Source organism: Mytilus galloprovincialis, chromosome 9, assembly GCF_965363235.1.
Source record: "Mytilus galloprovincialis chromosome 9, xbMytGall1.hap1.1, whole genome shotgun sequence".
Lineage (NCBI taxonomy): Eukaryota > Metazoa > Mollusca > Bivalvia > Mytilida > Mytilidae > Mytilus > Mytilus galloprovincialis.
The window spans coordinates 56,067,262-56,093,161 of record NC_134846.1 but is presented as its reverse complement, the minus strand read 5'-3'; the positions used below and the strand labels follow the sequence as shown (position 1 = coordinate 56,093,161).

General features: G+C 31.7%; 1 protein-coding gene across 1 annotated transcript in view; it reads left to right on the top strand.

Annotated features, from left to right (window-relative positions):
* LOC143045366 (sphingosine kinase 1-like) overlaps positions 1–19,070 on the top strand; it is a 29,644-nt gene extending 10,574 nt beyond the window's left edge. The window contains exons 3-6 of the mRNA XM_076217826.1: positions 6,661–6,755; positions 10,238–10,353; positions 11,023–11,243; positions 15,592–19,070. Of these exons, the coding sequence (XP_076073941.1) occupies positions 6,661–6,755; positions 10,238–10,353; positions 11,023–11,243; positions 15,592–16,472 (1,313 nt within the window). The 3' untranslated portion in view covers positions 16,473–19,070. The remainder of the gene's footprint in view (positions 1–6,660; positions 6,756–10,237; positions 10,354–11,022; positions 11,244–15,591) is intronic.
* Positions 19,071–25,900: the final 6,830 nt, after the last annotated feature.

Below are 25,900 nucleotides of genomic sequence, written 5' to 3'. Positions count from 1 at the left end.
TCATCAATATGTTTAGGAGTTTAGTGTGTCGTCCACTTTCTCTGAACTACCGGTAGTACACATTTTTGTTTAGTGGCCAGCTGAAGCCCACCTTCTGGGAGCAGGATTTTCTCTCTGTGTTGAAGACCCATTGGTGGCCTTAGGCTATTTTATACAGGATTTTCTCTCTGTGTTAAAGACCCATTGGTGTCCTTGTGCTGTTTTCTGCTCTTTGGTGGTGTTGTTGTCTCTTTGACACTTTCCCTGTTTCCATTCTCTTGGTGGTCATGGGCTGTTTTCTATGGGATTATCTCTCTATAGTACTGAAGACCCATTGGTGGTGTTGGGCTGTTTTCTATGGGATTGTCTCTCTATAGTATTGATGACCCATTGGTGGTGTTGGGCTGTTTTCTATGGGATTGTCTCTCTATAGTATTGAAGACCCATTGGTGGTGTTGGGCTGTTTTCTATGGGATTGTCTCTCTATAGTATTGATGACCCATTGGTGGTGTTGGACTGTTTTCTATGGGATTGTCTCTCTATAGTATTGAAGACCCATTGGTGGTGTTGGGCTGTTTTCTATGGGATTGTCTCTCTATAGTATTGATGACCCATTGGTGGTGTTGGGCTGTTTTCTATGGGATTGTCTCTCTATAGTATTGATGACCCATTGGTGGTGTTGGGCTGTTTTCTATGGGATTGTCTCTCTATAGTATTGATGACCCATTGGTGGTGTTGGGCTGTTTTCTATGGGATTGTCTCTCTATAGTATTGATGACCCATTGGTGGTGTTGGGCTGTTTTCTATGGGATTGTCTCTCTATAGTATTGATGACCCATTGGTGGTGTTGGGCTGTTTTCTATGGGATTGTCTCTCTATAGTATTGAAGACCCATTGGTGGTGTTGGGTTGTTTTCTATGGGATTGTCTCTCTATAATATTGATGACCCATTGGTGGTGTTGGGCTGTTTTCTATGGGATTGTCTCTCTATAGTATTGAAGACCCATTGGTGGTGTTGGGCTGTTTTCTATGGGATTGTCTCTCTATAGTATTGATGACCCATTGGTGGTGTTGGGCTGTTTTCTATGGGATTGTCTCTCTATAGTATTGATGACCCATTGGTGGTCTTGGGTTGTTTTCTATGGGATTGTCTCTCTATAGTATTGAAGACCCATTGGTGGTGTTGGGCTGTTTTCTATGGGATTGTCTCTCTATAGTATTGATGACCCATTGGTGGTGTTGGGCTGTTTTCTATGGGATTGTCTCTCTATAGTATTGAAGACCCATTGGTGGTGTTGGGCAGTTTTCTATGGGATTGTCTCTCTATAGTATTGATGACCCATTGGTGGTGTTGGGCTGTTTTCTATGGGATTGTCTCTCTATAGTATTGATGACCCATTGGTGGTGTTGGGCTGTTTTCTATGGGATTGTCTCTCTATAGTATTGAAGACCCATTGGTGGTGTTGGGCTGTTTTCTATGGGATTGTCTCTCTATAGTATTGATGACCCATTGGTGGTGTTGGGCTGTTTTCTATGGGATTGTCTCTCTATAGTATTGAAGACCCATTGGTGGTGTTGGGCTGTTTTCTATGGGATTGTCTCTCTATAGTATTGAAGACCCATTGGTTGTGTTGGGTTGTTTTCTATGGGATTGTCTCTCTATAGTATTGAAGACCCATTGGTGGTGTTGGGTTGTTTTCTGCAGGATTTCTTCTATGTGTTGAAGATCCATTGGTGGCTTTGTGTTGTTGTTTTCTGCTGGATTTTCTCTCTGTTTTGAAGACTTATTGGTGGCCTTGGTCCATTTCCTGAGGAATTTTCTCTCTGTGTTGGTGGCATTATTGCTGACTATGCTGTATTGCCTTTGCTCATTGTTGAAGGCCATACAGTGACCTATAGTTGTTAATTTCTGTGTCATTTGGTCTCTTGTGGAGAATTGTCTCATTGGCAATCATACCACATCTTCTTTTTAATATTGGGCTATTTTCTGCTTATTTTTTTTTTTTTGTGTAGAAGATTAATTGGTGTCCTTTAGTGGGGTTGTTGCCCTTTGACACATTTCCTGTTTCCATTCTCAATTGTATGTTGACTAGGATATTTATTCACTTATTATAGATAAAAAACATTATAATTGAAAGTGAACTTTTTGAAAATAGAAAGAAGCAAACAATAACAAAACTTTAAACTGGGTAGTGATAAATTTAAGGAATATATGCTGCTGTTAAAATAATTAGATATTATACCAAATGTCTGACTGTTACTGCTGATTAGAATGACAGATGTCCATTTACAAACTGAAAAAGTCATATGGATTAATAATTAAAACAATATCATAAATTACTTATAATATTAAAGTCTTTCTTCTGATTCTTTTTAACCTACATAATGGATTAATAGTTTTTCAACCTCTGAAATATCAAAGCATTAATTCACATGGTGCATAATCTTCATCAAATGTTCCATGGGAACAATAGTAATTATCGTTATATCTTTTTAAGGTATATGTACTTGTACAGCAAGTAACGTTTATAATTCTATAATAAATGATTAATCAGTGCTTCTGTTTCTTTATTAGATTTCAGCACCTATTTTAACCTACAATAATCATCAGGTACAAACTACATGTATCACGTCTATGAATTATAAATAATAATGATAATGATAACTGCTGAAATTCTGTCTGTCCTCAAAAAGAGCTTACAAATTTGCTGTGTAAAAACAACATTATTCTGGTTCCATTTTATACAATTAAAAGACTAAGACTGAAGAACGTCTAGAAGTTATTATAATGGTTTTAAATTACTAGATTAAATTTTAATGAGAGATCACACATTCTGTACATTTTTTTGCACAAAACTGTAGCATAGTCACTGTTTTTTTTAGTTTTTTTATTCTTAACTTGAAATAACCCATGAATTATTAGCCTATAATTGATGAACTTTAAAAGATTATATTTAAATTTTCACGCTCCATATACTTTTTTGGTTAGTTTTAAATCAACTTGGATAAACAAACATATAATACATGTAATAAACAAGGACAAGGTCAAATAGCCTTTGAAGTTATTGGTCATTGATTTAACTACTAAAATGTGTATAAAATATATGGGAAGTTCTTGATGACAAAATAGCCTTCCAAGTTGTTTGTCATTGATTTTAAACTACTAAATTTGTGTAAAATTTATGGGAAACTGATGACAAATAGACAAAAAAAAAACAATTATCAAGGTTATTTTTTCTTTTCCTTTAAAAGGTAGAAGATGCACAGAAAGTTTTAGAACTTAATTTCAGTCTTCAAACAGTCTCAAAACCACTTTGTCCATAGATATATGATATCAGAAAAGAAATGCTAATAAATGTGTCTCTTTCAAGTTAATTTCACAAATGATATGCAGGTGTGATGGAGCCACTTTCTTTAGCCCCTTGAATTCAATTTTTTTTAATTATTTTTCAAATGAACCTAAAAACATGATGCAGATGTTTGTAAGTCTGTCACACATCTGTATTTATGTTTTAGAATTTTGCCTAACAATTTGCATAAGGACTAAAAACTTCTTGAATCAAGTGCCATAACTGCATAAACTGTCAAAAGAGTGTCACTTGAGATCTTTTCATAAATATTTAGGTATGAGCAAAAGCATTCCATAAAAGGATATTTTGCTAACAAGTTGTGTTATAGTATGTAAAATATTTTTTTGAGTTCTGACTGCTGCTGACATATCATCTATTTTGTCTATTTGAAAATAATATCAAAGCATTTGTATTGAAAATAAGATGACAGTTCTTCTTTCCATGTTAGATGTTATAATCATCATTACATGTATTGATTTTGGTATATATATGTTGGTTCAATAATATTGACATGTGTGATTTTATAATCCTATGATAAACTAGTGCTACATGTACTTCTGTTTCATTATAATTTTTTCACCTTTTTATGAGAGGTGACAATAATGGCAATCAAAAGTCTAAAGCATTGTTGCTAAAATAGTTACTATTATGATAATTTTTCACGATTGTCACAGTTTGTTCAGTAGGAAGTATACATAGTTTAGTAATGGATGAAAGAATATATATTTCTTGTGAACTAAGGTCCTATAGTTAGTGGTACACTGTACATAGAAAATATGTTAATTCAAATTCTCTGACTTGTCCCTATACTTTAGAGGTAAAATTATTGATAGTTATGGTTAGGTTAGGGGATGATTTAGGTTAGGGTTAGGTTTTATGGTTAGGGTTAGTGTTATGGTTAGGTATACCGTATGGGTTAGTGTAAGATTGGGGTTTAGGATAGATAAATCCACATTACATGGTACTCTTAACACAAAGTACATAATAACTGTGAGTTCTTTTGAAAACATTACTACTCTACTTATTAACAATATATTTTAATAAAAGGCTGAAATGACATAGCAATAAGTAAAAACTATCCTCTAGGGAGTGGAGGGTTGGAATAAATAATTTCCCAGAAAATTCGAACGTCTGCTCAAAGCAAGCGTTGCTTTAAGAATAATTATGTGCTTGTGCCTAAAACAAAAGCCCTGTTAATTAAGCGCTGATTGGTTAATTCAAATGCAGTGTTAATTTTGATTGGTTAATTAGGATAATCTCGAAAAGCAATTAGTAAACGAGATTTCACATGCAGCAGTAACTGGGAAACCCCAAGCTGATTGGACCAAATAGCAGACAGGGATTCCCAATTAAAATTATATGTACCAGCATTGCACAAAAACATATTGTGTATTAATAATCTATTTATACAAAATAGTTCCATTAATCCACATTACTAGTCCCCCCCAATCATCCCTATATATCGCTCCTTATTCTATTTAGGGACTATGTTGCGAATACTTAGATGCTTTCCCTTTTGAGGCCCGAACCAAACGCTGAAAAGATACAGTGCAAATGAAGCATCTGTTTTATACTAATCAGAGATCAGTAAGGGCCCAAGATATGTTAACCTGTTCTTAGTTAGAAGTATAAACTGAACAAACACAGGTTTGGGACAAAGAACCACAGTTTAATATTTTCTTTGCATATCAATAAAGCAATACATGTAAACATAATTACAAACAAAGCAAATTCCAGTTGAAAATCTGTGGTACTCCAAAGTAAAACCCCAAACCTGTGTAAAGGTAGAAAGTAGGACATGCGTTAGAAAATGCTAAGACTGAGGGCTGTTTCGAAAACATTCATTTTCCTTAGAAAACTGAAGAAAAACTTGACCTATCATGTCTGTGTGCCTGTAAGCCTAAAGATAAGAAAGCGGAGAGAATGAAAGGACATGTGAGGAACAAGGTGATGCACATACAAAGGGGTGGATAGGTATTCCTTCATAAAAAATTGACATAACTTTAATTCATGCAATCTGGAAATAGCATCAGCCAAAACTTTTTGCTTCCCAGGTAAATGAATTGCGACCAGATGAAAATTATTAGCAGCAGATAGCCAAAACAATTCACACAAAAAGGACATCAAAAGTTTGTTCCTTGAGGTACACTTATTGATACAGGCAACAGTTGATGCATTATCACAATAAATATATACACGCCTATTTTGCCAGCACTTAGCCCAACGTTTGACTTCCAAAGCCACCGCAAGTGCCACTTGCTCATTTATATGCAAAGATTGCGCAAATGGGAAATCCTCTTTCCAATTGACATAAAACCAATCAGTACCAAAAACCCCACCTGCACCTGTATTGCAAGCATCTGTGTAAACTAAGGTAGCCAAAGAACAGTATTTAGTAAGACGGATTTCCCATTGAAAGTTGCCATAAAATTGTACCACCAATAGATATCATGCAATATATCGCTGCATAAGCACATTTTGTGCCTGTCATGCTTGAGCTGCATTATGCTGTCAATGATTCTCTGGAGAAAAACTCTCCCGCCGTGAACCACTGACGAAGCCCAGTTTAGCTTGCCCGCCAGGGACTGCAATTTTAGTATAACTCTATAAGGGTTGGACCCCTATTTAAGTAAAAGAAATTCTCATATACAATTAGACATGTAACACCAATTTTAAATGAATGGCAACTTATATTGCCATCAATTCTGCTGTTGACAGTCAGATTCATTGGCAACAAAGGGCAATCACTGTCAATTTTTACAGAAAATTAAAATGATTATGAGTATTGCATATTAATGAGAACACATTGCCAGTACAAAAACTGCATTTTGGACCACTTGAGGGTGATAAAACTTAATTCAAATACAGTACTGTTATTTTGAAGTTGCTTTGTCTATTTTACAAACATAGCTTTTTTCATATTATGAAAAAGATTTCCCATTTGCAAGTTATCTTTGTTTTCCAAACCGTGCCTTATAATAAAAAAATCCACATTTATTGTATATGTACTGTGTCTTGCACTTTCAGATGACAGTTCATAAAGTTGATGTTGTTTTACCTCTTTTCATAAAAATTTATCTCATAACTTTTTAACTAAAATTGGTAGAAGCTAGTAAATGATCACTAAATGTTAACTTTTACTGGACTATGACTGATTTTCATTTGGTCTCTTGTGAAGAGTTGTCTAATTGGCAATCATACCACATTTTCTTTTTTATAGCTTAGTTCTTTTTGTAAGAAAGAATTTGGAATTCATCCCCTATCAACCAGTTAAAAATTACATCACTGTAAATTTGTTCACAAAATAAATTTATAAATGTGTCTATTGTAGAGTATGCTGGTCATGCTTCAGACGTTGTCAAGACATTGAAGCTAGAAGACTACTCCGGTTTGGTTATTGTCTCAGGTGATGGACTCATTTACGAGGTAAAAATTGCATTATGAATTTTAAGGTACTGTAGATGATTGGTAATAATGCGCATACAAAAGAAGGAATATGATGTATATATTTATAGATCTACCAGTACTTAAAAAAACTATATGCAAAGCAAAATCTTGTTTTGCCGTTTTTCATTTCAAATGTCTCAGAAAAGCCTTCAACATGGAGCAAAAACACCCAGTTGATTGACAGTTCAGTTTTAGGCTAGTTGTTGGTAAAGTACACAAAAAATGTAGCTGGCAAAGATCTCAAACAGACATACTGTCATAAATTGCCCTACAATCTTACTGCTAAATACAGAAACAATCAACTTTTCACCAATCACAAGGGCACAATTAAATATGTGTTAAATTAAACATATTTTAGTTGCTTAATTTGCAATAAGGATGAGACAAATATGTTTAAATATGTTAAATACATTGGAAAGACTACACAACAATTTTGATAACCAGGGAAATACCGGAAGAGAAAAAAGAAGAAGCTGGCATATATAATATGTATTTGCCTGGACATCATATTAAGTTTTGTATGATGTAATGTACCGTATAATTTCTATTACATGTATAGGTCCTAAAGCTACTTTAAATTGACTTAAATGCTATTTAAACAATGTAATATTTTTGGATTAAAAGTACATGACTTATATCCTGTTCCCCATAAAATAATTTACTGATCATAGTGATATAATTCATACAACACTAACTGAAAATTTATCCTGGTCCAATTTTGTAGTATGGGTAGTTGTTCTTTCCTAAGAAAGTTGATTTTTTTTCATCCTGTTAAACACAAATTCTATTTAAGGAAGTGGGGTCAGGGTGAGCCATAATGGCATTATATTAATCATTTCAAGATAAAAAGTGTTTCAAAGATGATGAAAAAGTGTTTTTTTATTGGTTAAGGAAGCCATCCTGCCTAGAAAGAAAATCTGTTCTTTGTCATTTAAAATCAGAGTCTAATGTGCTTGCCAAGTGCAGGGTTAAAACTCTCAAACTCAGTGTTGGCAGGCTCATAGTATCTTTTAGATGTCTGTGAGAGTATTAATTTGTGAAATTCTATAAATTGCTACCACAATTAATAAAATACTGTATATAACACTTGCTTGATAAATAATTAAAAGTAATTTTTACAGTTTTTGATTGGTGTGAGGTGTTTTAGTATGTAATTTCCTGAGGCTTAAATGTTAGATAGAATAAGGATTTGGGAAGTGTAAAATTATAAGGAAGTTATTACAATTAAGATTACTTCATGTGATTTTACTGTGTCACACAAATTTGATGATTTGGCAAAAATATAAATTATAGCAAATCTGTTATGATGTAAAATAAAGATATTTATTAAGTATTGATGTTATATATAATTGAATAATCAGAAATCGAGTATATAATTGTTGACCATATTGCATCCTGGACAGGATAAACTGAAATATTTTAGAACTAATAAAATTGCACCTGAGAACATCCCCAAGTTTACGGTGGGGTTAGTTTGTGTTGCTCTGTCATAAGTTTTCTCATTAGAATATGTTGGATTTCGTAGACTGTTGTTTGGTCTTTTTGCATGTCTGTTGTTCGGTTTTGTCTCTGTGATATATTGGCATGATTTTTTTAATAAAGATGGATGACAAGGTCTGAGGAATTGGCATAGTTCCTGTCTTTGGTTTTATAAATACCAGAAGCTGTGTCAAGTTAGCAAATTATTGCACCTTTTATAGGATTGTTGTCCTTACTTTTTTCAGGTTTTTTGCTTGAAACACTGAAAAACATATGGGTGTGACAATTTTTACTTCTCCTGGTTGTAAGTGTGCTCATGAGTTAAACTATTTCTTATTACTTTTGAAGGTTATAAATTTTAGATTTTTATCTTATTAAATCATAAATATGAAATGTTGAAAATGTAAAATTCAACTTTCTTGAGTGGAGAAATATTGTAAATCACTAGCAGCATAAGGAGATCTCTGTATATATATTAACTACATGTATATATCAATAATAAATATTTGCAGTTTTATGGTAACACATGCATTGATTGTTATTTAATCTTTCATGTTTTAAAATACAGTTTTAATATCTCTAATTTATATGATAATTGAGCATGGGCAATCCTGTTGCAACATACTGTTGAGAATTATTTAAAAATGATGTTGGATTTATTGATTGGCTAATGAATTCGTAATAATGGGCAATAATGGGATATATTGTGTATGTTGTAGAAAAATATGTTATCTAAATTAGAATGATAGAATTTGTTGTTTTACCCCCACTATAGCGGAGGGGGCAATTAATTTCACCCTTGTCTGTCTGTACATACGTACGTCCCAAAGATAGTTTCCATTCTCTAACTTTAGTTGGCCTTAACCAAATGTTATGAAACCTATACACAATGTTCATTACCACAAAACACAGATCAAGTTTGAATTTTGGTGGCGTCACTTGAACCTTTCCAGAGTTACTTATGTAACCCCTTTATAAAGAGAAAATTTGCTGAATTTCCAGAGTTACTTATGTAACCCCTTTATAAAGTGAAAATTTGCTGAATTTTTCGTTTCTGTTTGCCTCAATCAAATGTTATGAAACTATACACAATACTAATTACCACAAAAATCAGATCAAGTACAAATTAGAGTAGAGTAACTTTTTCTGTTTTCAGTTATGTCCCTTATAACTTTATATGATATGCATCATCTGTGCATGTTCCATGGAAACATTCCCCAATTTTTTTTTTGGCAATGTACAACCTGCTACTAAGGTTTGCAAATTTAAGAAAATAGAATTTATTGATGCCCCCCCCCCCACTCCCCTCATTGATATTTCACAGAAAATAAACATTAGGTTCTTTTTCACTGAAAATCATACTCTTTAATATAATATTTTGCAGCAGCTGGATCAATTTTTGAGAGCTTTTGAATTGAGCTATATATTTTTAACAGAAGTTAATACTACAACACTTTAATTTATCCTTTTATCAAAATAGAAAGTCCTTTTTCAAATGGCATAATAAAAAAGGTCAACCACATCAAACTATTTAAAAACAACTGTCATATTCCTAACTTGGGACATTTTTGATGAAGAAAATGGTGTATTAAACCTAGTTTATAAGCTAGCTAAACCTCTTACTTGTGTGACTGTCACATAGAATTCAAAATTTTGACAACAATGTGTGTGCTATTATATTAAACAAACACAATAAATAAAAATGTCAAAAATACAGCAGTCAACTTGAGTTATCATCTTGATAACTATTATAAGAACAAATAACTAATTCAACAAAAAAAAATTAAATAACAAAATGAAACCGACTGATATTCATTCTACTTTTGCTATCTTGCACCTTAATGCTGTACAGTTAACTAGCTCATGCATGCACTGCATAGATAGAAAATAACATTATACAATGATTTGGCATAATTTGCACTGTTTCTGATTTTTCCATAAGAGAAGTCGAATTTTTTAATACATCTATACACAATTTTCAGGTGATAAATGGTTTGATGAGTCGGAAGGATTGGGCCAAAGCCATCAAGTTTCCTATTGGTTGTTTACCCGGTGGATCTGGAAATGCTATGTGCTGTAGCATAAATTATCTGGCAGGGTATGTTAGTAAATTATCTGGCAGGGTATGTTAGTAAATTATCTGGCAGGGTATGTTAGTAAATAAGATGTTATGGCTATAATTGTAATTCTTTACCAATAAACACTGTTGGAAAATAAATTTCTCAGACAGTCAAGTTAAAATTCTCAACAACTTTTGTTAATTGTTAATCGTTTATTAATAGGGAAAATTTGCCTCTGTGGATGCTGGTATATTGAAAATTTAAAAACTTTCCAATAGTTTTTTTTAGAAAATAGATTGTATAGTCCTGTCTTGAAAGGAGATATTTTAATGGAACTTTATTTTAGAAGATGTGGTATGATTGCCAATGAAACATCTCTCCACAAGAGACCAAATGACATAGAAATAAACCACTTTAAGTCACCATATAGCCAAGGTACATGTGTATAGTAAATTGGTTTATCAGGTATTATGAAAGACTATTCAGGTGCACCTTACAATATCAACATTTGAGTTGTTTTCTTTTTTTTGCCATTTTTCAAGTTCTCATAATTGTATGTACTAAGTTATGTGTACTAAACAGAAATTACAGCATGTAACACATAAATAATTTATGTTGGGTTGAACAGAGGTTATTAAAAACATAATATTAATATATTTCGTTGTTGAAAATATTTTTTTTTCATCATTGTAACTCTTTTATTGCAGAGAGCCAATGGATCCAGACATGGCGCTTCATTCTTCATTTATATTAATAAAACACAGAATATTACCCATAGATTTAGTACTACTTCAGACTCCTACGGATCAGATCTACTCGTTCTTGTCTGTAGCGTGGGGAATTATAGCTGATATAGATTATGAGAGTGAGAAGTTAAGATCTATAGGATCTACCAGATTTGTCTTATATACAATCATGAGAATAATTAGTAAGTGTTTCTAAGAAAGTGGTAAATACTGTTATTTAAGTGTCCAAAGGAGTAAAGCAATATCCTACGAAAAGTAGGTTACTCTGACCTACTCTTTATAGATACTCATTGACTTTAATTTCGTTTTATCTCTAATTCAGACAGTAAGGGAGCTACAATTATGTATTGAAGTATTGTAAATTTTGATATTATTGAGATGTTTTCAATGTAAAGGCAAATTATTTGACTGGGTGAGTATTGCAACAATAAGAATTAACATTCTGATATTTGATACACAGTTAAACTCACATTTTTTGTCCTTTCTTAAATAATCGTAATAATAAAAAGACATAATAATTTCTAAATTAGTAAAGCAGCTTCCCCACAACAGCATATGAATATATGATCTACATTTTGCAATTAATTGGTATTATTTTAAAGGGAAACTTCGCAAAAAAATCAAAAATTGATATTATGTTCATTCTGTATAAAAATGCTCAAATTCATAGATATTAAAGTTTTATTCCGCTAGATAAGCGATCACCATCGATTTTAAATTTAGAGTATCAATTCTCTGCGATCCGCCATTTTGTCTTCTTTCCCGATTAATAAAAACGATATGTCTATAAACCACAAAGAAACAAAACTACAGTAACCGATGTAGTCGTAATTGCGTGTCGATATCTTGTCAATCGTACGGTTGTTTTATCCCACTAACAAACTTGATACGAAAAATATTCTTACTTTCTTTAAATTACCATGGTCTGTTGTTTTTAAACTGTTGATATTGGAATTAGGTGAAAAGTCAAAGTTGAAATCATAAATAAGTGTTCCGTGAAAATTGTTTTCGAAAATCTAATTTGTTCATAATTCTTTAAAGTAATAAACAAATATATTTTGATCTTCCCTCATCTGATCACCAGCATGGCTAAAGGTATAACTTCCAAAGGTATTGTGAGGGGTGTGAGGTGACACGTCCAGGTATTCAAGCGATTTCCTGTCGGGCTTGCAAGTTCATGCATCGTTTCACTTCTGCAGGTATTGATCAGTGTACACGGCTGATAACTTATAACTTATAACTTTCCATTTTGAACTATCAGATGAATAATATACAACTCTGTCTTACTTGTCATTACTAAACTCATACGCTTGTTTATAAATAACATTTCTGGTGTAAAGAATATAATTCATAAACATATAAATAATACCCAAAAAATAAGATTTGATGAAATTAAAATCTATTTAAATATTTTTTCCAAGGGTGAATTTGGGAAAATGTAATATATAGTCATTGTCAAAAGTGAAGGACAGATTGGAACAGACCAGAAATATTGATTTAAAAAAATGTACGCACTTGCCGACGATTCGTTTATACGACTGGATAGAAAGTTACGGAACTATAGCGCAATTTAAAATATATACATGTATACATTGAACATAAGAAAAAAACATATATTTTGAATAAATAGGGGTAAAAGTGTTGTAAATAGACTAGTCCACGTATGCCAACAGTATGTAATCATCGAATGTCGATAGACTATTGTATACCAGAAGAAGAAGAGAACCAATTTGATTTAAATACAGGTCGATGTATAACTTTTGCTTTGGTTCATTGAAGCTGTGGACCTAGTAAAATCACAGATTTATATTTCAATAAGATTGTTCTCGAACAAAGGAAGTAATTTGTCATCACAATTGTTATATATGCCACTGGACGAACACTAATTATCCCCAGGGAATGTGAATATTTTGCTGGGAAACTTTTGAGTATCAAAGTTTCAAATTAATTTCGGGATTTATTTTCTTTCTTGGTATTCAATAACAGAAAAAAGAATAAATTACTTGTTCGCTAAATAGGGGTATTCTTGTCAGATAAAAGACTTTTAGTTATATTTAAAAAATAGGGAAATATGAAATTAAATTGGTTCTGTCTTTTTTTTAAACATCGTTAAAAAGATGTGTGTCTAAGGTGAACGCCACAAGAACCTTGTAATACTAGTACGAGAGTATAGCACGTAAACATTCCTTCTCAATAATATGGTTGTATTGGAAATCTTTTCATACAGATTGACAACTCATTGTCCGATATGCATGTAATATTTGCCACATGACGCCCATAGTTCTTTCTACCATCATCATCTTATTCTGTGATATTGCTGTAAACATCGATGGTTCACACCCAAACAAAATGGGAGTAATGGACCTTCAGAGCTTCTCCGTGTTATACACTTGTGAAATATATAGACGAAATTTCTGTATTGAAATGAATCTACATCTCACAAACAGGATTTTCAAATAACGACTGTGAGTAATCACCTTACAAACCAATATAAACGTATGGCAAGATATAACCATGAAGGAATTTAGTTTTTGTCAGACGCAAGAACTCATCACTATATATATCATAAACGTATACGTATATATATGCATACAGTTTCAAATATTAAGAACAAGCGGTCGATGTCGATAGTCTGATTTCTAACTGTTCAGAGTTAGACATGTCACTTGTTCATTCTTGAAAGCCTTCATATTCCCCGTCTAACGATGGGAACTCTTTCTGATTGTGTTGACTATAAATGCTTGTATGGTAATTCTGTCGTTTATCTGTACAAGCGGTTGCATTTCCTCTCCTTTCCCAACAAACAAACGAACGAAACGCAACTAGTCTGATTTCTCTGGAGCTCATCCTCAATGGCTCTTATACGTCAGGAAACTTACATGTATACTAATAATGATTGTTTCAAGAACAACGATGTATGGACGAACTATTACAAATTCGTCAATATCAGTTATGCATGACTAAAATATAACTTTTATTACAACTACTGTATTACTTATTTGGATTAATGACGGCTATCATGTTCAACATTGCACAAATATTATCATAGAATTTAAAAAAAAATCCTCAAAAATCCTCAAAAGAAATAATGCCTTAGCTTAGATAATTGATATTCTTTTCACAAAAAGTTCGTGTAAATAATTGTCAAATGAATTTAGTTATGTAAGAATAAAATGTTAAAAAGAAACTAAAAAAAAATCATGCATGTTGTATGTTGTATTTTTTTGTCAATTAAAAATTTTAAAATTGCAATAGTTTTATTAGCATTTAAACACAGCCAGATTTGAATACAAGTTAAGAAATTCCGGTAAAGTCAATGATATCAAACAGATGTACAATGGTATATCAAATTGGGTAATATTGCATTTAGTTTTTATAAAAGATTAAAACTACTATTTTTTGCTTCATATTTGAATCTTTACGCCAATTGCCGCTAAGAAAGTAATCAAAAATTGTTTCCTTTTATTTTTATACACTTTCGGAATTACGAATCTGAATTTTATTTTCAATTAATTTACACAATTTAATTATTGTATCTTTATTCTCATCGTGTATTGAATCTTAGTGTATTAACATCGTGACAGCATACTCTTTCTAATCCTTTCTGTTTATCCTTTCCAAATAACAACATTTATACCTGTGTACGCTTGAACTCACACCTGCGGCTAAATAGCTACAAGGTAAACGAATTGACCTCAAGCCGAGAAATATACAGTGACCTTTACAAAATAATATACGCACTCTGCTCACACATTAGTTGCATTGAAATGATTATCAAAACAATAACGGTAAATAGAACTGAAATATTTTCAGTTCAATATCAGTAAAAATGTTCAATAAATATTTTATGAAAAAAATCTCAACAATAATTAATTAAATTTATTCAAAAACATTTACTAGAGATAATTTTATAGGAGTTTAATTCAATCAATACAAAACGGTATATGCATATTCATTTTCGTTCATTCTTATATTGTGGTTAATAACTTCGACCATTCGTCAGCTGTGCGCTTTTAATTACGTATATTGTCGATAAGCTATAAGAGTTAAACAGATTTTATTTTTTCCCAGAATTCAATAAATCGGGCTAATACGTCACGACCCACTCGAGAATTCAACCAAAAAAGTTACAAATACTTGATTTTCTCCGTTATTAGAAGGAATATAAATTTAAAACTTTGCAAATGTGTTTTTTATGTTAAGATGAACATAATTAGATGATAAGTAAAAAATCGCGGAATTTCCCTTTAAGTCTTGTCCAAAGTTTATATTGCATATGGTAGGTTACCTACAGTACATTTGCTTTCACTTAAAAGTTGAAATTTAACAAGTTAAAATTTAATTTTACTTCCACTTCTGTTTTAATTATTCAGCCAATTTTTAAAAAAAGACAATGTTTGTAATCACAAATGATTAAGAATGTTTTATCTCCAAACACAGGTTTCCTTACATCAGTAAATCATAATACCAATGAGGCAATCTATGATTAAAGCTGTCCCCATAATAGTTCATTAACATTTTATCTTTCAGAGCTTAGAACATATAGAGCAAGAATATCCTTTCTACCTGTCTCAGACCAAAAGTTGAAAGAGAATGGAAAATCTTCGAAAAGTGTAAAATTTGCTCGACCAAGACGATATACTATATTTAGTAATGACTCTAACCAGGAAGCTTTGAACTCAGTCTATGAAGTTGGTTGTGTAGGAAAATTTAAAAGTTTAGATGAGGGTGATCTGAGAATAAGATCTCAGTCAATGCCTGCAAATATGTCTGGTTATATGACACGGGGAGAAAAACCAAAAAATTCACTAACATCGAAATCCGACAACAAACTATCTGAAGAAAATGAGGATGAAGAAAACGAGGATGAAGACAGTGGCCATCATTCTGGTGATGATGCATTAAATGGGGAGGTTGAAAATGGTCTTGTTGATTTTAATCTTAATTCAACAACAGATGAAGTCTTTGAAGATTCTGTTGATGAAACCATTTCAACTATTTCCGATTCTACCGATCCTGTTCCAAGTCCTTTGTTATCTCCCTTAGATAAGGATGTTCCAAAGACATGGACGACAGTAGAAGATGACTTTGTTACAGCCTTAGCTATCTATCTACCATATTTAGGACCAGAGAATTTAGTCTCACCAGACTCCAAGTTAAATGATGGATGTATTCATCTAATGTTGGTCAGAAAAGGAGTGTCAAAGAATGATCTTATGAAAATTTTTCTTGATTTTACCACTGGTGAACATATTAATTCTCCAGCATGTGAGGTTATAAAATGTTTAGCTTTTAGGATAGTACCCCTGACTGAGAAGGGTAACATTATGGTGGATGGGGAACGTATTGATTACGGACCAATTCAGGGACAGATACTACCTGGACTTGCCAGAATTATGGCTATACAATAGCTTATGCATTTAATGAAATTTTCACTTTTGTATTTAGGACATTGCTAGTAAGGTTTAAATGAAACACTATTTGAAATTTATAAAATAATTTAATCATGGTTTTGTATCATATGTGTAAAGGTAGAGGCAGGGTTGTCCTGCTTTCGGTTGTATAAAGCACCCTATATTTTTATATTTTAGTTGTGTACAATAAATCTTAAAATACATATTGACAAGTCCCAGATATTTTTACCTTTTGAACCATTTGTCCAACCTTCAACAATCTGAGTTTTTTTGGTTTTATAGAGTTTTTTGTGAAGGTCAATGCACATGAATAACATATAAGTTGGGGGGAAGTTTTTTTCCAGACAATTTCTGATAAACAATAAATCAGATTTTACCAATCTTGGATTGATAATACGCAATCCTGAAAAAAAATATGGCTTTCCTTTTTAGTTTAAAGATCTAGGTCACAGCAGTATATTAAGACTGAAAAGGTGATATTTTTTATACGACCGCAAAATTTGAAAAATTTTTCGTCGTATATTGCTATCACGTTGGCGTCTGCGTCGTCGTCGTCGTCGTCGTCGTCGTCGTCGTCGTCGTCGTCGTCGTCCGGCGTCCGAATACTTTTAGTTTTCGCACTCTAACTTTAGTAAAAGTGAATGGAAATCTATGAAATTTTAACACAAGGTTTATGACCACAAAAGGAAGGTTGGTATTGATTTTGGGAGTTTTGGTCCCAACATTTTAGGAATTAGGGGCCAAAAAGGGCCCAAATAAGCATTTTCTTGGTTTTCGCACTATAACTTTAGTTTAAGTTAATAGAAATCTATGAAATTTTGACACAAGGTTTATGACCACAAAAGAAAGGTTGGGATTGATTTTGGGAGTTTTGGTTCCAACAGTTTAGGAATTAGGGGCCAAAAAAGGGCCCAAATAAGCATTATTCTAGGTTTTCGCACAATAACTTTAGTTTAAGTAAATAGAAATCAATGAAATTTAAACACAATGTTTATGACCACAAAAGGAAGGTTGGTATTGATTTTGGGAGTTTTGGTCCTAACAGTTTAGGAATAAGGGGCCCAAAGGGTCCAAAATTGAACTTTGTGTGATTTCATCAAAAATTGAATAATTGGGGTTCTTTGATATGCCGAATCTAACTATGTATGTAGATTCTTAACTTTTGGTCCCGTTTTCAAATTGGTCTACATTAAGGTCCAAAGGGTCCAAAATTAAACTTAGTTTGATTTTAACAAAAATTGAATCCTTGGGGTTCTTTGATATGCTGAATTTAAAAATGTACTTAGATTTTTAATTATTGGCCTAGTTTTCAAGTTGGTCCAAATGGGGGTCTAAAATTAAACTTTGTTTGATTTCATCAAAAATTGAATAAATGGGTTCTTTGATATGCAAAATCTAACTGTGTATGTAGATTCTTAATTTTTGGTCCAGTTTTCAAATTGGTCTACATTAAGGTCCAAAGGCTCCAAAATTAAACTAAGTTTGATTTTAACAAAAATTAAATTCTTGGGCTTATTTGATATGCTTTATCTAAATATGTACTTTGATTTTTGATTATGGGCCCAGTTTTCAAGTTGGTCCAAATCAGGATTCCATATGAAATATTGTGCAATAGCAAGAAATTTTCAATTGCACAGTATTGCACAATAGCAAGAAATATCTAATTGCACAATATTGTGCAATAGCAATTAATTTTCAATTGGAGTTATCTTTCTTTGTATAGAATAGTAGTTGATAATATATGTTGGAAATTTGCCAGACATGACTATGATGTCATTTTCTATTTTTATTTGCCAATAACTTTATGTAAATGACTTCATTGGAAATTTGCCAATATAAAATGTTGCTGATGAAGCTTTTTTTCCTTATCTTATCTAAAATGTTTTTAGATAATGTATGTTGGACATTTGCCAGACATGACTATGATGTCATTTTCTATTTTTATTTGCCAATAACTTTATGTAAATAACTTCATTGGAAATTTGCCAATATAAAATGTTGCTGATGAAGTTTTTTTTATTGTTTTATACAATAAACAATGTATATTCACTTTTACTACCAACCAATCTTTACCATTCAGTGATAACAAGCACTTTATTTTACATTTTAATATTTTATGATGTATTTAAAAGAGTAGTTATTGTTGCAAACTCCATTAGAAATTTGAATTGATATCAGTTTTGGGAAAAGGGAAACGGGGATGTGAAAAAAAAAGGGGGGGGTTAAATTTTTCTCATTTCAGATTTCATAAATAAAAAGAAAATTTCTTCAAACATTTTTTTGAGAGGATTAATATTCAACAGCATAGTGAATTGCTCAAAGGCAAAAAAAAACTTTTAAGTTCATTAGACCACATTCGTTCTGTGTCAGAAACCTATGCTGTGTCATGATCAACTATTTAATTTTAGATTTAAAAAGTTTGAAGAAGAAATCTTTAATTGATTTGTAAAATCTTGACATTTGTTTTGTGTAAAAAAAAACCATGTAATGTCAAAAATTTGATCACAATCCAAATTCAGAGCTGTATCACGCTTGAATGTTTTGTCCATACTTGCCCCAACTGTTCAGGGTTCGACCTCTGCGGTCGTATAAAGCTGCGCCCTGCGGAGCACCTGGTTTTGTTTTGTGTTATAATCTTTGAACCCATTGTTTATCATCTAAAACCAATTTGATAAATCATCTTCACATTAAGCTCAATCCATGACTTGTGCAGCAGTTTTAGATGACTGCAACATTATGTATGTATGATTATATTAATGAAATTTTATGAGTATATGATACTTTTTGTTATTTATATTGTATGAAAATGTAAAGGGACCAATCAATTTACCTCTAACCTACTGATTGGAATGATTAAACTATGTTCTTATTTATCACTGTATTGGATATTTAATTTGTACGAACTTTAGAATTTATTACCCGGTACTATATTAGGTGTACTAAAACGAGTAGTTCTTAAATGTTAGTCTTGGACTCACATTGATTTGTTTATGATGAAGATGGTGCTTAGCCTGAACAGGATTCTGAGCATATAGTACTGTTAATTCAGAAATTATTGTTAGGTTATATTTACTGTGGATTCATTATCTAATATTCGTTAGATACCCAATTTTCATGGGTACAGATGAATCGCATATTTTACTGATCATCAAATAACAAATTTTCTATGAGGTTGTAAGGCGACTTGGCAAAACAACCAGTTCACATATCCATGAATAGGAAAGTTTTCTGCAATTCACAAAAATTGGTACCCACAAAAATAAATGAATCTATAGTATGTAAATAATGCAACTGGGTAATTGTTATAATAAGAATTCAGATACATATAACTGTATGTAGATTTTCTTAAAATTGCAATAATTTAAAATCACAAATTGTGTCTTATTTTTCAAAAATCACATGATAAAATTAAAATGCAACCAATAATTTCTGAATTTACAGTACATGTTAATTTAATGTTGTGACATCCTGTATGTGATCACCACACTCATCATCTCAGTCTCACAAATATTTTTGCTTTTCATTTGTGTTACTGGTAAAATGAAATAAGAACTAATCACCATTATTGATAATGACGATCAAATGAAAATCCATAATGTTTTAGTGTTTTAAAGGCTAATATCTGCTGAACATAGCTTTTTGGTATCCTTAAATTATTTTATTTTGACTGCCATTCCAGTATTTTATTCTGTTACTTGTTGTAGCTTTTATTATTAGGGCCCCGCCGACTAAGGCGGGTCGCCCTATAGTGATCAGTCTGTCCGTCCGTCCGTCCGTCTGTCCGTCCGTCCGTCTGTCCGTCCGTCCGTCCGTCCGTCCATCCGTCCGTCCGTCCGTAACACTTTAACTTTGTGTCCGCTCTATATCTTAAAAACCGTTATGATTTCAAAGTTTATACTTGACATCCATTTTAACCAACACCAGAGGGTGTGTCATGATGTATGTAAAACTTCCTAGGTCAAAGGTGAAGGTCAAAAACTTTGGTTTCAGTTGACAACCCTGTGTCCTGTGGTGAAGATCGTGTCCGCTCTATATCTTGAGAACCGTTATCATTTCAAAGTTTATACTTGACATGTATATGAACCAACACCAGAGGGTGTGTCATAATTTATGAACGACTGCCTAGGGCAAAGTTCAAGGTCAAAAACTTTGGTTTCAGTTGACAACCCCATGTCCTATGGTAAAGATTGTGTCCGCTCTATATCTTGAGAACCGTTATCATTTCAAAGTTTATACTTGACATGTATATAAACCAACACCAAAGGGTGTGTCATAATTTATGTGCAACTTCCTAGGTCAAAGGTCAAGGTCAAAAACATTGGTTTCAGTTGACAACCCCATGTCCTATGGTAAAGATCGTGTCCGCTCTATATCTTGAGAACCGTTATCATTTCAAAGTTTATACTTGACATGTTTATAAACCAACACCAAAGGGTGTGTCATAATTTATTTACAACTTCCTAGGTCAAAGGTCAAGGTCAAAAACTTTGATTTCAGTTGACAAACCCATGTCCTATGGTAAAGATACAATTTTTTAATGCACATTATTCACAGTGGGGCCCACAGAGATGGCTCCCATCTCAATGATATCTAGTTATATTAGTTAGTAGCAACACAGAAAATCTAGCAAGACTAATCTGTCCATTTCACAATTCAACTGTTGCTAGATTTTCTGTGACAATTTTGTATTTGTTTGGAAATCTATTTCTGTTAATATTTATATGACCATTTTAAGAAGTGCTAAAAAGATTTGTGTGATAGTAAATAGGATTTTGTATTTTTTATGATGGAGTCAATTTATTGTTAATTTATTAAATTGCTATTAATCTGTACAAGTTTCACCATGTGGTTACCATGGCATTGATCAATATAGTTTCAAATCATCATGTCAATTTTTTATTTGTTAATTTTGGATTTTGGGGAAAATTCAACCATTGAATTCTCTTTATACAGTTTTTAACTTGATAATTTTTGAAAGGACAGGTATGAAGTGGTGACCCTTTTAATATCGTTGTTTTACCAAATTGTAATTTTACACTTGTGGGACTTCATTTCAAAAAATGAATATGACAATTTTTTTGTAAAATTCTCCCTGGAGAGACATATAAGTTACATATAAGTTTCTCTTAAACATAAATTGGAAAAATATAACTGAAGGAGTACTGAAATAATAAAAACTTGTTTCCTTTATCTGATACTATGCTATTTTCATGAAATCCCAATAATAAATCTCTCATTTAAGTCAAAATTCCCAATTATAAATTTTCATTATAATTTCTTCATTTTCAGTAATCAATTGCACATACCATTTTATACAGACATGATTGGCAATGGATGCCCCCCATGATAAATAAAAGAGTAAAGGGGGAGGGGGAGTCCTTCATTTCTGTATTCTTGCACATATATACAGACATAACTGGAAGTGGATGCCCCCCCCCCCCCCCCCATGATAAATAAAAGAGTAAAGAGGGGGGGGGTCCTTCATTTCTGTATTCTTCAATTGTTTTAGACCATTTTTCTCTATTTTTTATAATAATTTTTGCCCATTATTCTCTATTTATATTTTTGGTCCATTTTCTCTATTCTGTAAACCCCAATTCACACCCTCATAAATAATCATTAGCATTGAAAACAAGGCAAGTCTGATCTCCCTCATGCAAAGCCCTGATTCCTTTCATGGATTTGGCTATACTTTTAGGACCTTTGGTGAATATGATATTATATGAAATTGTGATACATTATACATATATTTATTAACATCATTGTTGTGAATGTATTGATAGGGAATGAAAGAAAAAATACATTGTATAAATGAGCAGTATTGTCTATATTCTAACTGCAATGATAATTGATGTATATTTTTTATGTTGGCCATCAGCATCCGATTGTTGCTAGCCAACTCATAGCCATAACCTCTGTTGTTTGGCTACTCCATGTAATAATCTATTTTAATCTGCAATTTTTTAAAACTACAGTACAGAATTTGTCCAAACTTTCACATATTTTTCTGCAGGAGGCAGGATGGTATGCACTTGAGTTTTTTTAATTTTTTTTTTAAAGTTTTTGAGGTTTCATATAAAAAAGAATCATGGACTTGAACATTCTGCTAAATAGACAGGTATTTTAATAGGGGAAATTTTTTATTAATCATGTTTAAGATTCAAAAGGAAATTTAAAACTGATATGTAGTCAAATGTCTATTTTTTCACATCCTTTGGAATAATTTAACTTTCAAAAATCAGAAATAGAGTTCAAATGGAATATATAAACTTGAACTGTTTGAAAAGAGAAACATTGCTCATTATTTCTTAACTATGAGGAATTAAATTAATTGTTTCTTTTAAGAGTTTTTTTTCTAGAAAGAAAATCTTATTTATTTATATTTTCTGGTTGATCCAGTATTTGAAAGTTTGGGCTGGAACCCAATCTATATACACAATATATAAAGTTTTATGTTATATTGGTTTCAATGAATTGTGCTAGCTCATATTGAGTGTTTTAATCAACTCAAGTGAACCAAATACCATTGACCTATTTTATGGGATATCATTTTTAAAAAGGATTTTCTGTCATCTCTGTATGAAATATAAATGAACAAAGCCATGACATATGTATGCATACATGTATAGAATGTGATGTTTTAAAAAAAAATCATCACAATTTTAGTTAAGCATGGTAGGATATCAAAACTATACAATAGAAAAAACAACAAATTTGTATTCTTAATTATTTTTTCCTGTGTGAGGTATGCATGTTATTTTGTTGTAAAACCATGAAGGATCTATATCACATAATATCCAATCGCGGAATAAAGGAGTAGGTTTGATAAGGCCCTAAAATGGCCCTGTTTTGTACCTAAAATTTCAAATTAGGATTTATTGACCAATATCACAATGAGTTATAGGTAATACATTGACTAGATAGGAAATGAGCCTTTTTCTGGAAAATTTACGTTCCTGTGTTCTACTGATGACGTCACAAACAGTAGTTATTTTTATTTTCCATGAAAAATCAATGAAAATTGGTAAATTTTGCATTGATTATTGGACGGGAACATAGAGCGCATACGTCAACAAAAAAGATCTTTGAACACAATGTTTGTAATGACATTTTGCATGTTTAATTTGAATATTTAGTTTGTCGACGCCTGCACTCTATGTTTCCTGGTCCTAAATTTGGTTGACATCCAGCCAATTTTGTCAAATTTCTGCAAAAATTTTGACCTTTAATGGATGTAGAAATCAACGCTTTAGAATAAAACTTTGACACAATTAGTCATATTTTACTTTCTCATATAGTCTTAAAGACAACTTAAAACATATTTTATCGTGTACCATTCAATTTTATAATCGGGACCAAATATGACCCATACCGAACTTACTCCTTTAATGGAATAAAATGATTATGGAGGGACCAGGAATGATTATAAAATTTCATGGAATCATCATTTGATATCACTTACATCTTATTAATTTTTTTTTTTAGAATTTAAATATTTTATCTATGAAAACGAAATGCATGAGAAGAAAAATATAGTGTAAGAACTTTTGAAAATGGGACAAAAATGGGTTTTTTGTCATTCTAAGTTATTTAATGTGATGGCATGTTGTGCATGATAAAGTTTCAGAGTTATCCATTATGAAATAAACTTTGAATGATAAATATGCAATTGTAATGTGCTAAATATTGACATATCAAGACTATCTACTAATTGAATGTGATTTGTATTATAGTTCTAGTTATTAATTGAACATATTGATTCCTTCCAATTTACTCATTTTTATTCACAATTTTGCATTCATTCTCAAACACACAAATGGCAAAAAAAGGTTAAATTTTTCATAAGGCATTCTAAAATTTCATGACTTGCAAGTAAATTTACTAATAAGAATTTTTGTGTAATTTCAAATAAAAAGATGGCATATTATTGATTGTGAAGTTAAATAATGACTGCATGTTGGTTGCACTAATGAGAAAGGAATATTGTTTTGAGTGTCTTGGTGGAAACCACCTCATTAATCTTTGTTTTGTTAAACTTACTGAGAGGTACTATCAATAATTTTTGTCTTGACCTTCAAAATTATTTTGTTAATCTTTTGATTTGTATAGAATGAAATTCAAAACAGTGTGGCAGTGGCCATTGATTGACACATTAAATTCATCCATTGACTTGGACAATTTACGTGAACGTTTGTCTGTAACGACCACTGTTAACGACGTACCTACGATAGACATTTAAACTGTGGGGTCACCAAAGGTTTCTTAACGCCTTTAATTATAAAATAATTCAAAAAATTAATCAGGAATAACCTTTATGTTTTGATTTATAACATTAGTATAAATCAAAACATCGTGTTATTTCTGATTAATTTTTCGAATTACCGTACTTTATTAAGGTGTTGTGAACCTTTGGTGACCCCATAGTTTAAGTGTCTTTAAAAAGTATGTAGTGAGCAGTGGTCGTTACATACAAACGTTCACCTAAATTGTCCCAGACAATGGATGAATTTAATGTGTCAATCAATAGCCACAGCCACACTGTTTTGAATTTCATTCTATTATATAATAGTTCATATTGTTGGTTATTTAAAAAAAAGACAAAGAAAAAAAAGATGGAATGAAAATTATGTTGTTGAAAATATCTGTATTTTTATAATTTTATAATAATTTGGAAATAGAAATGTTTGTTTGGAGTTTTATCACTTTCAGATCCTGATTTTTCTTAGCCTCATTTTACATTTGTAAAGCTTCTAGTTGAAATAAAATTTCAACTGTTGGAACGATTTTTAATCAAATTATAAATAAAAATCTATTAATTTTAATACAAATAATGTAAACAGAGTCACAAATAACCTTGAAGCTAACAAGTTTATGATGCAGTACCATACATATTATAATGTGGATTCATTTTTATTCGTGGTATATCATTATCAATTTGCGTGGATTTCGTGGGTAAAGGTGAATCACGAATTCAAATGTTCAACGAAATACGAATGTTCTGTATGTAGACTATGGCAAACCATGAAATCAAATATCAACCAAAATGCAATGTTTCCTGAAATGAAGAAAATTGATATCCATGAAAATAAATGAATCCACAGTATATCTTAGAATAGTAAAGAACTTATAATGGTGCACATGACTCGCAGTATCAATGTAGAATTTTGTTGTGTAGAAATCAACTATCTGAACTTATTTCAGAAAATTATAGGTGCTAATGTAGAGTAGATAAAGGAGGATAAGTTCTTCTTAAATTGTGAAAATATAACTATTGCACACACATATTAATAAACAGATTTTGTCAGAATATATTTTTTGTTGTTGCTATTTATGTCAGTTATAATTTATTTTTAATTTGAATTCCATTATTGGAACATTTTGTTGTGACTTCATGTTTTTAATTGATTTCTTTATTTTGGTTTTAT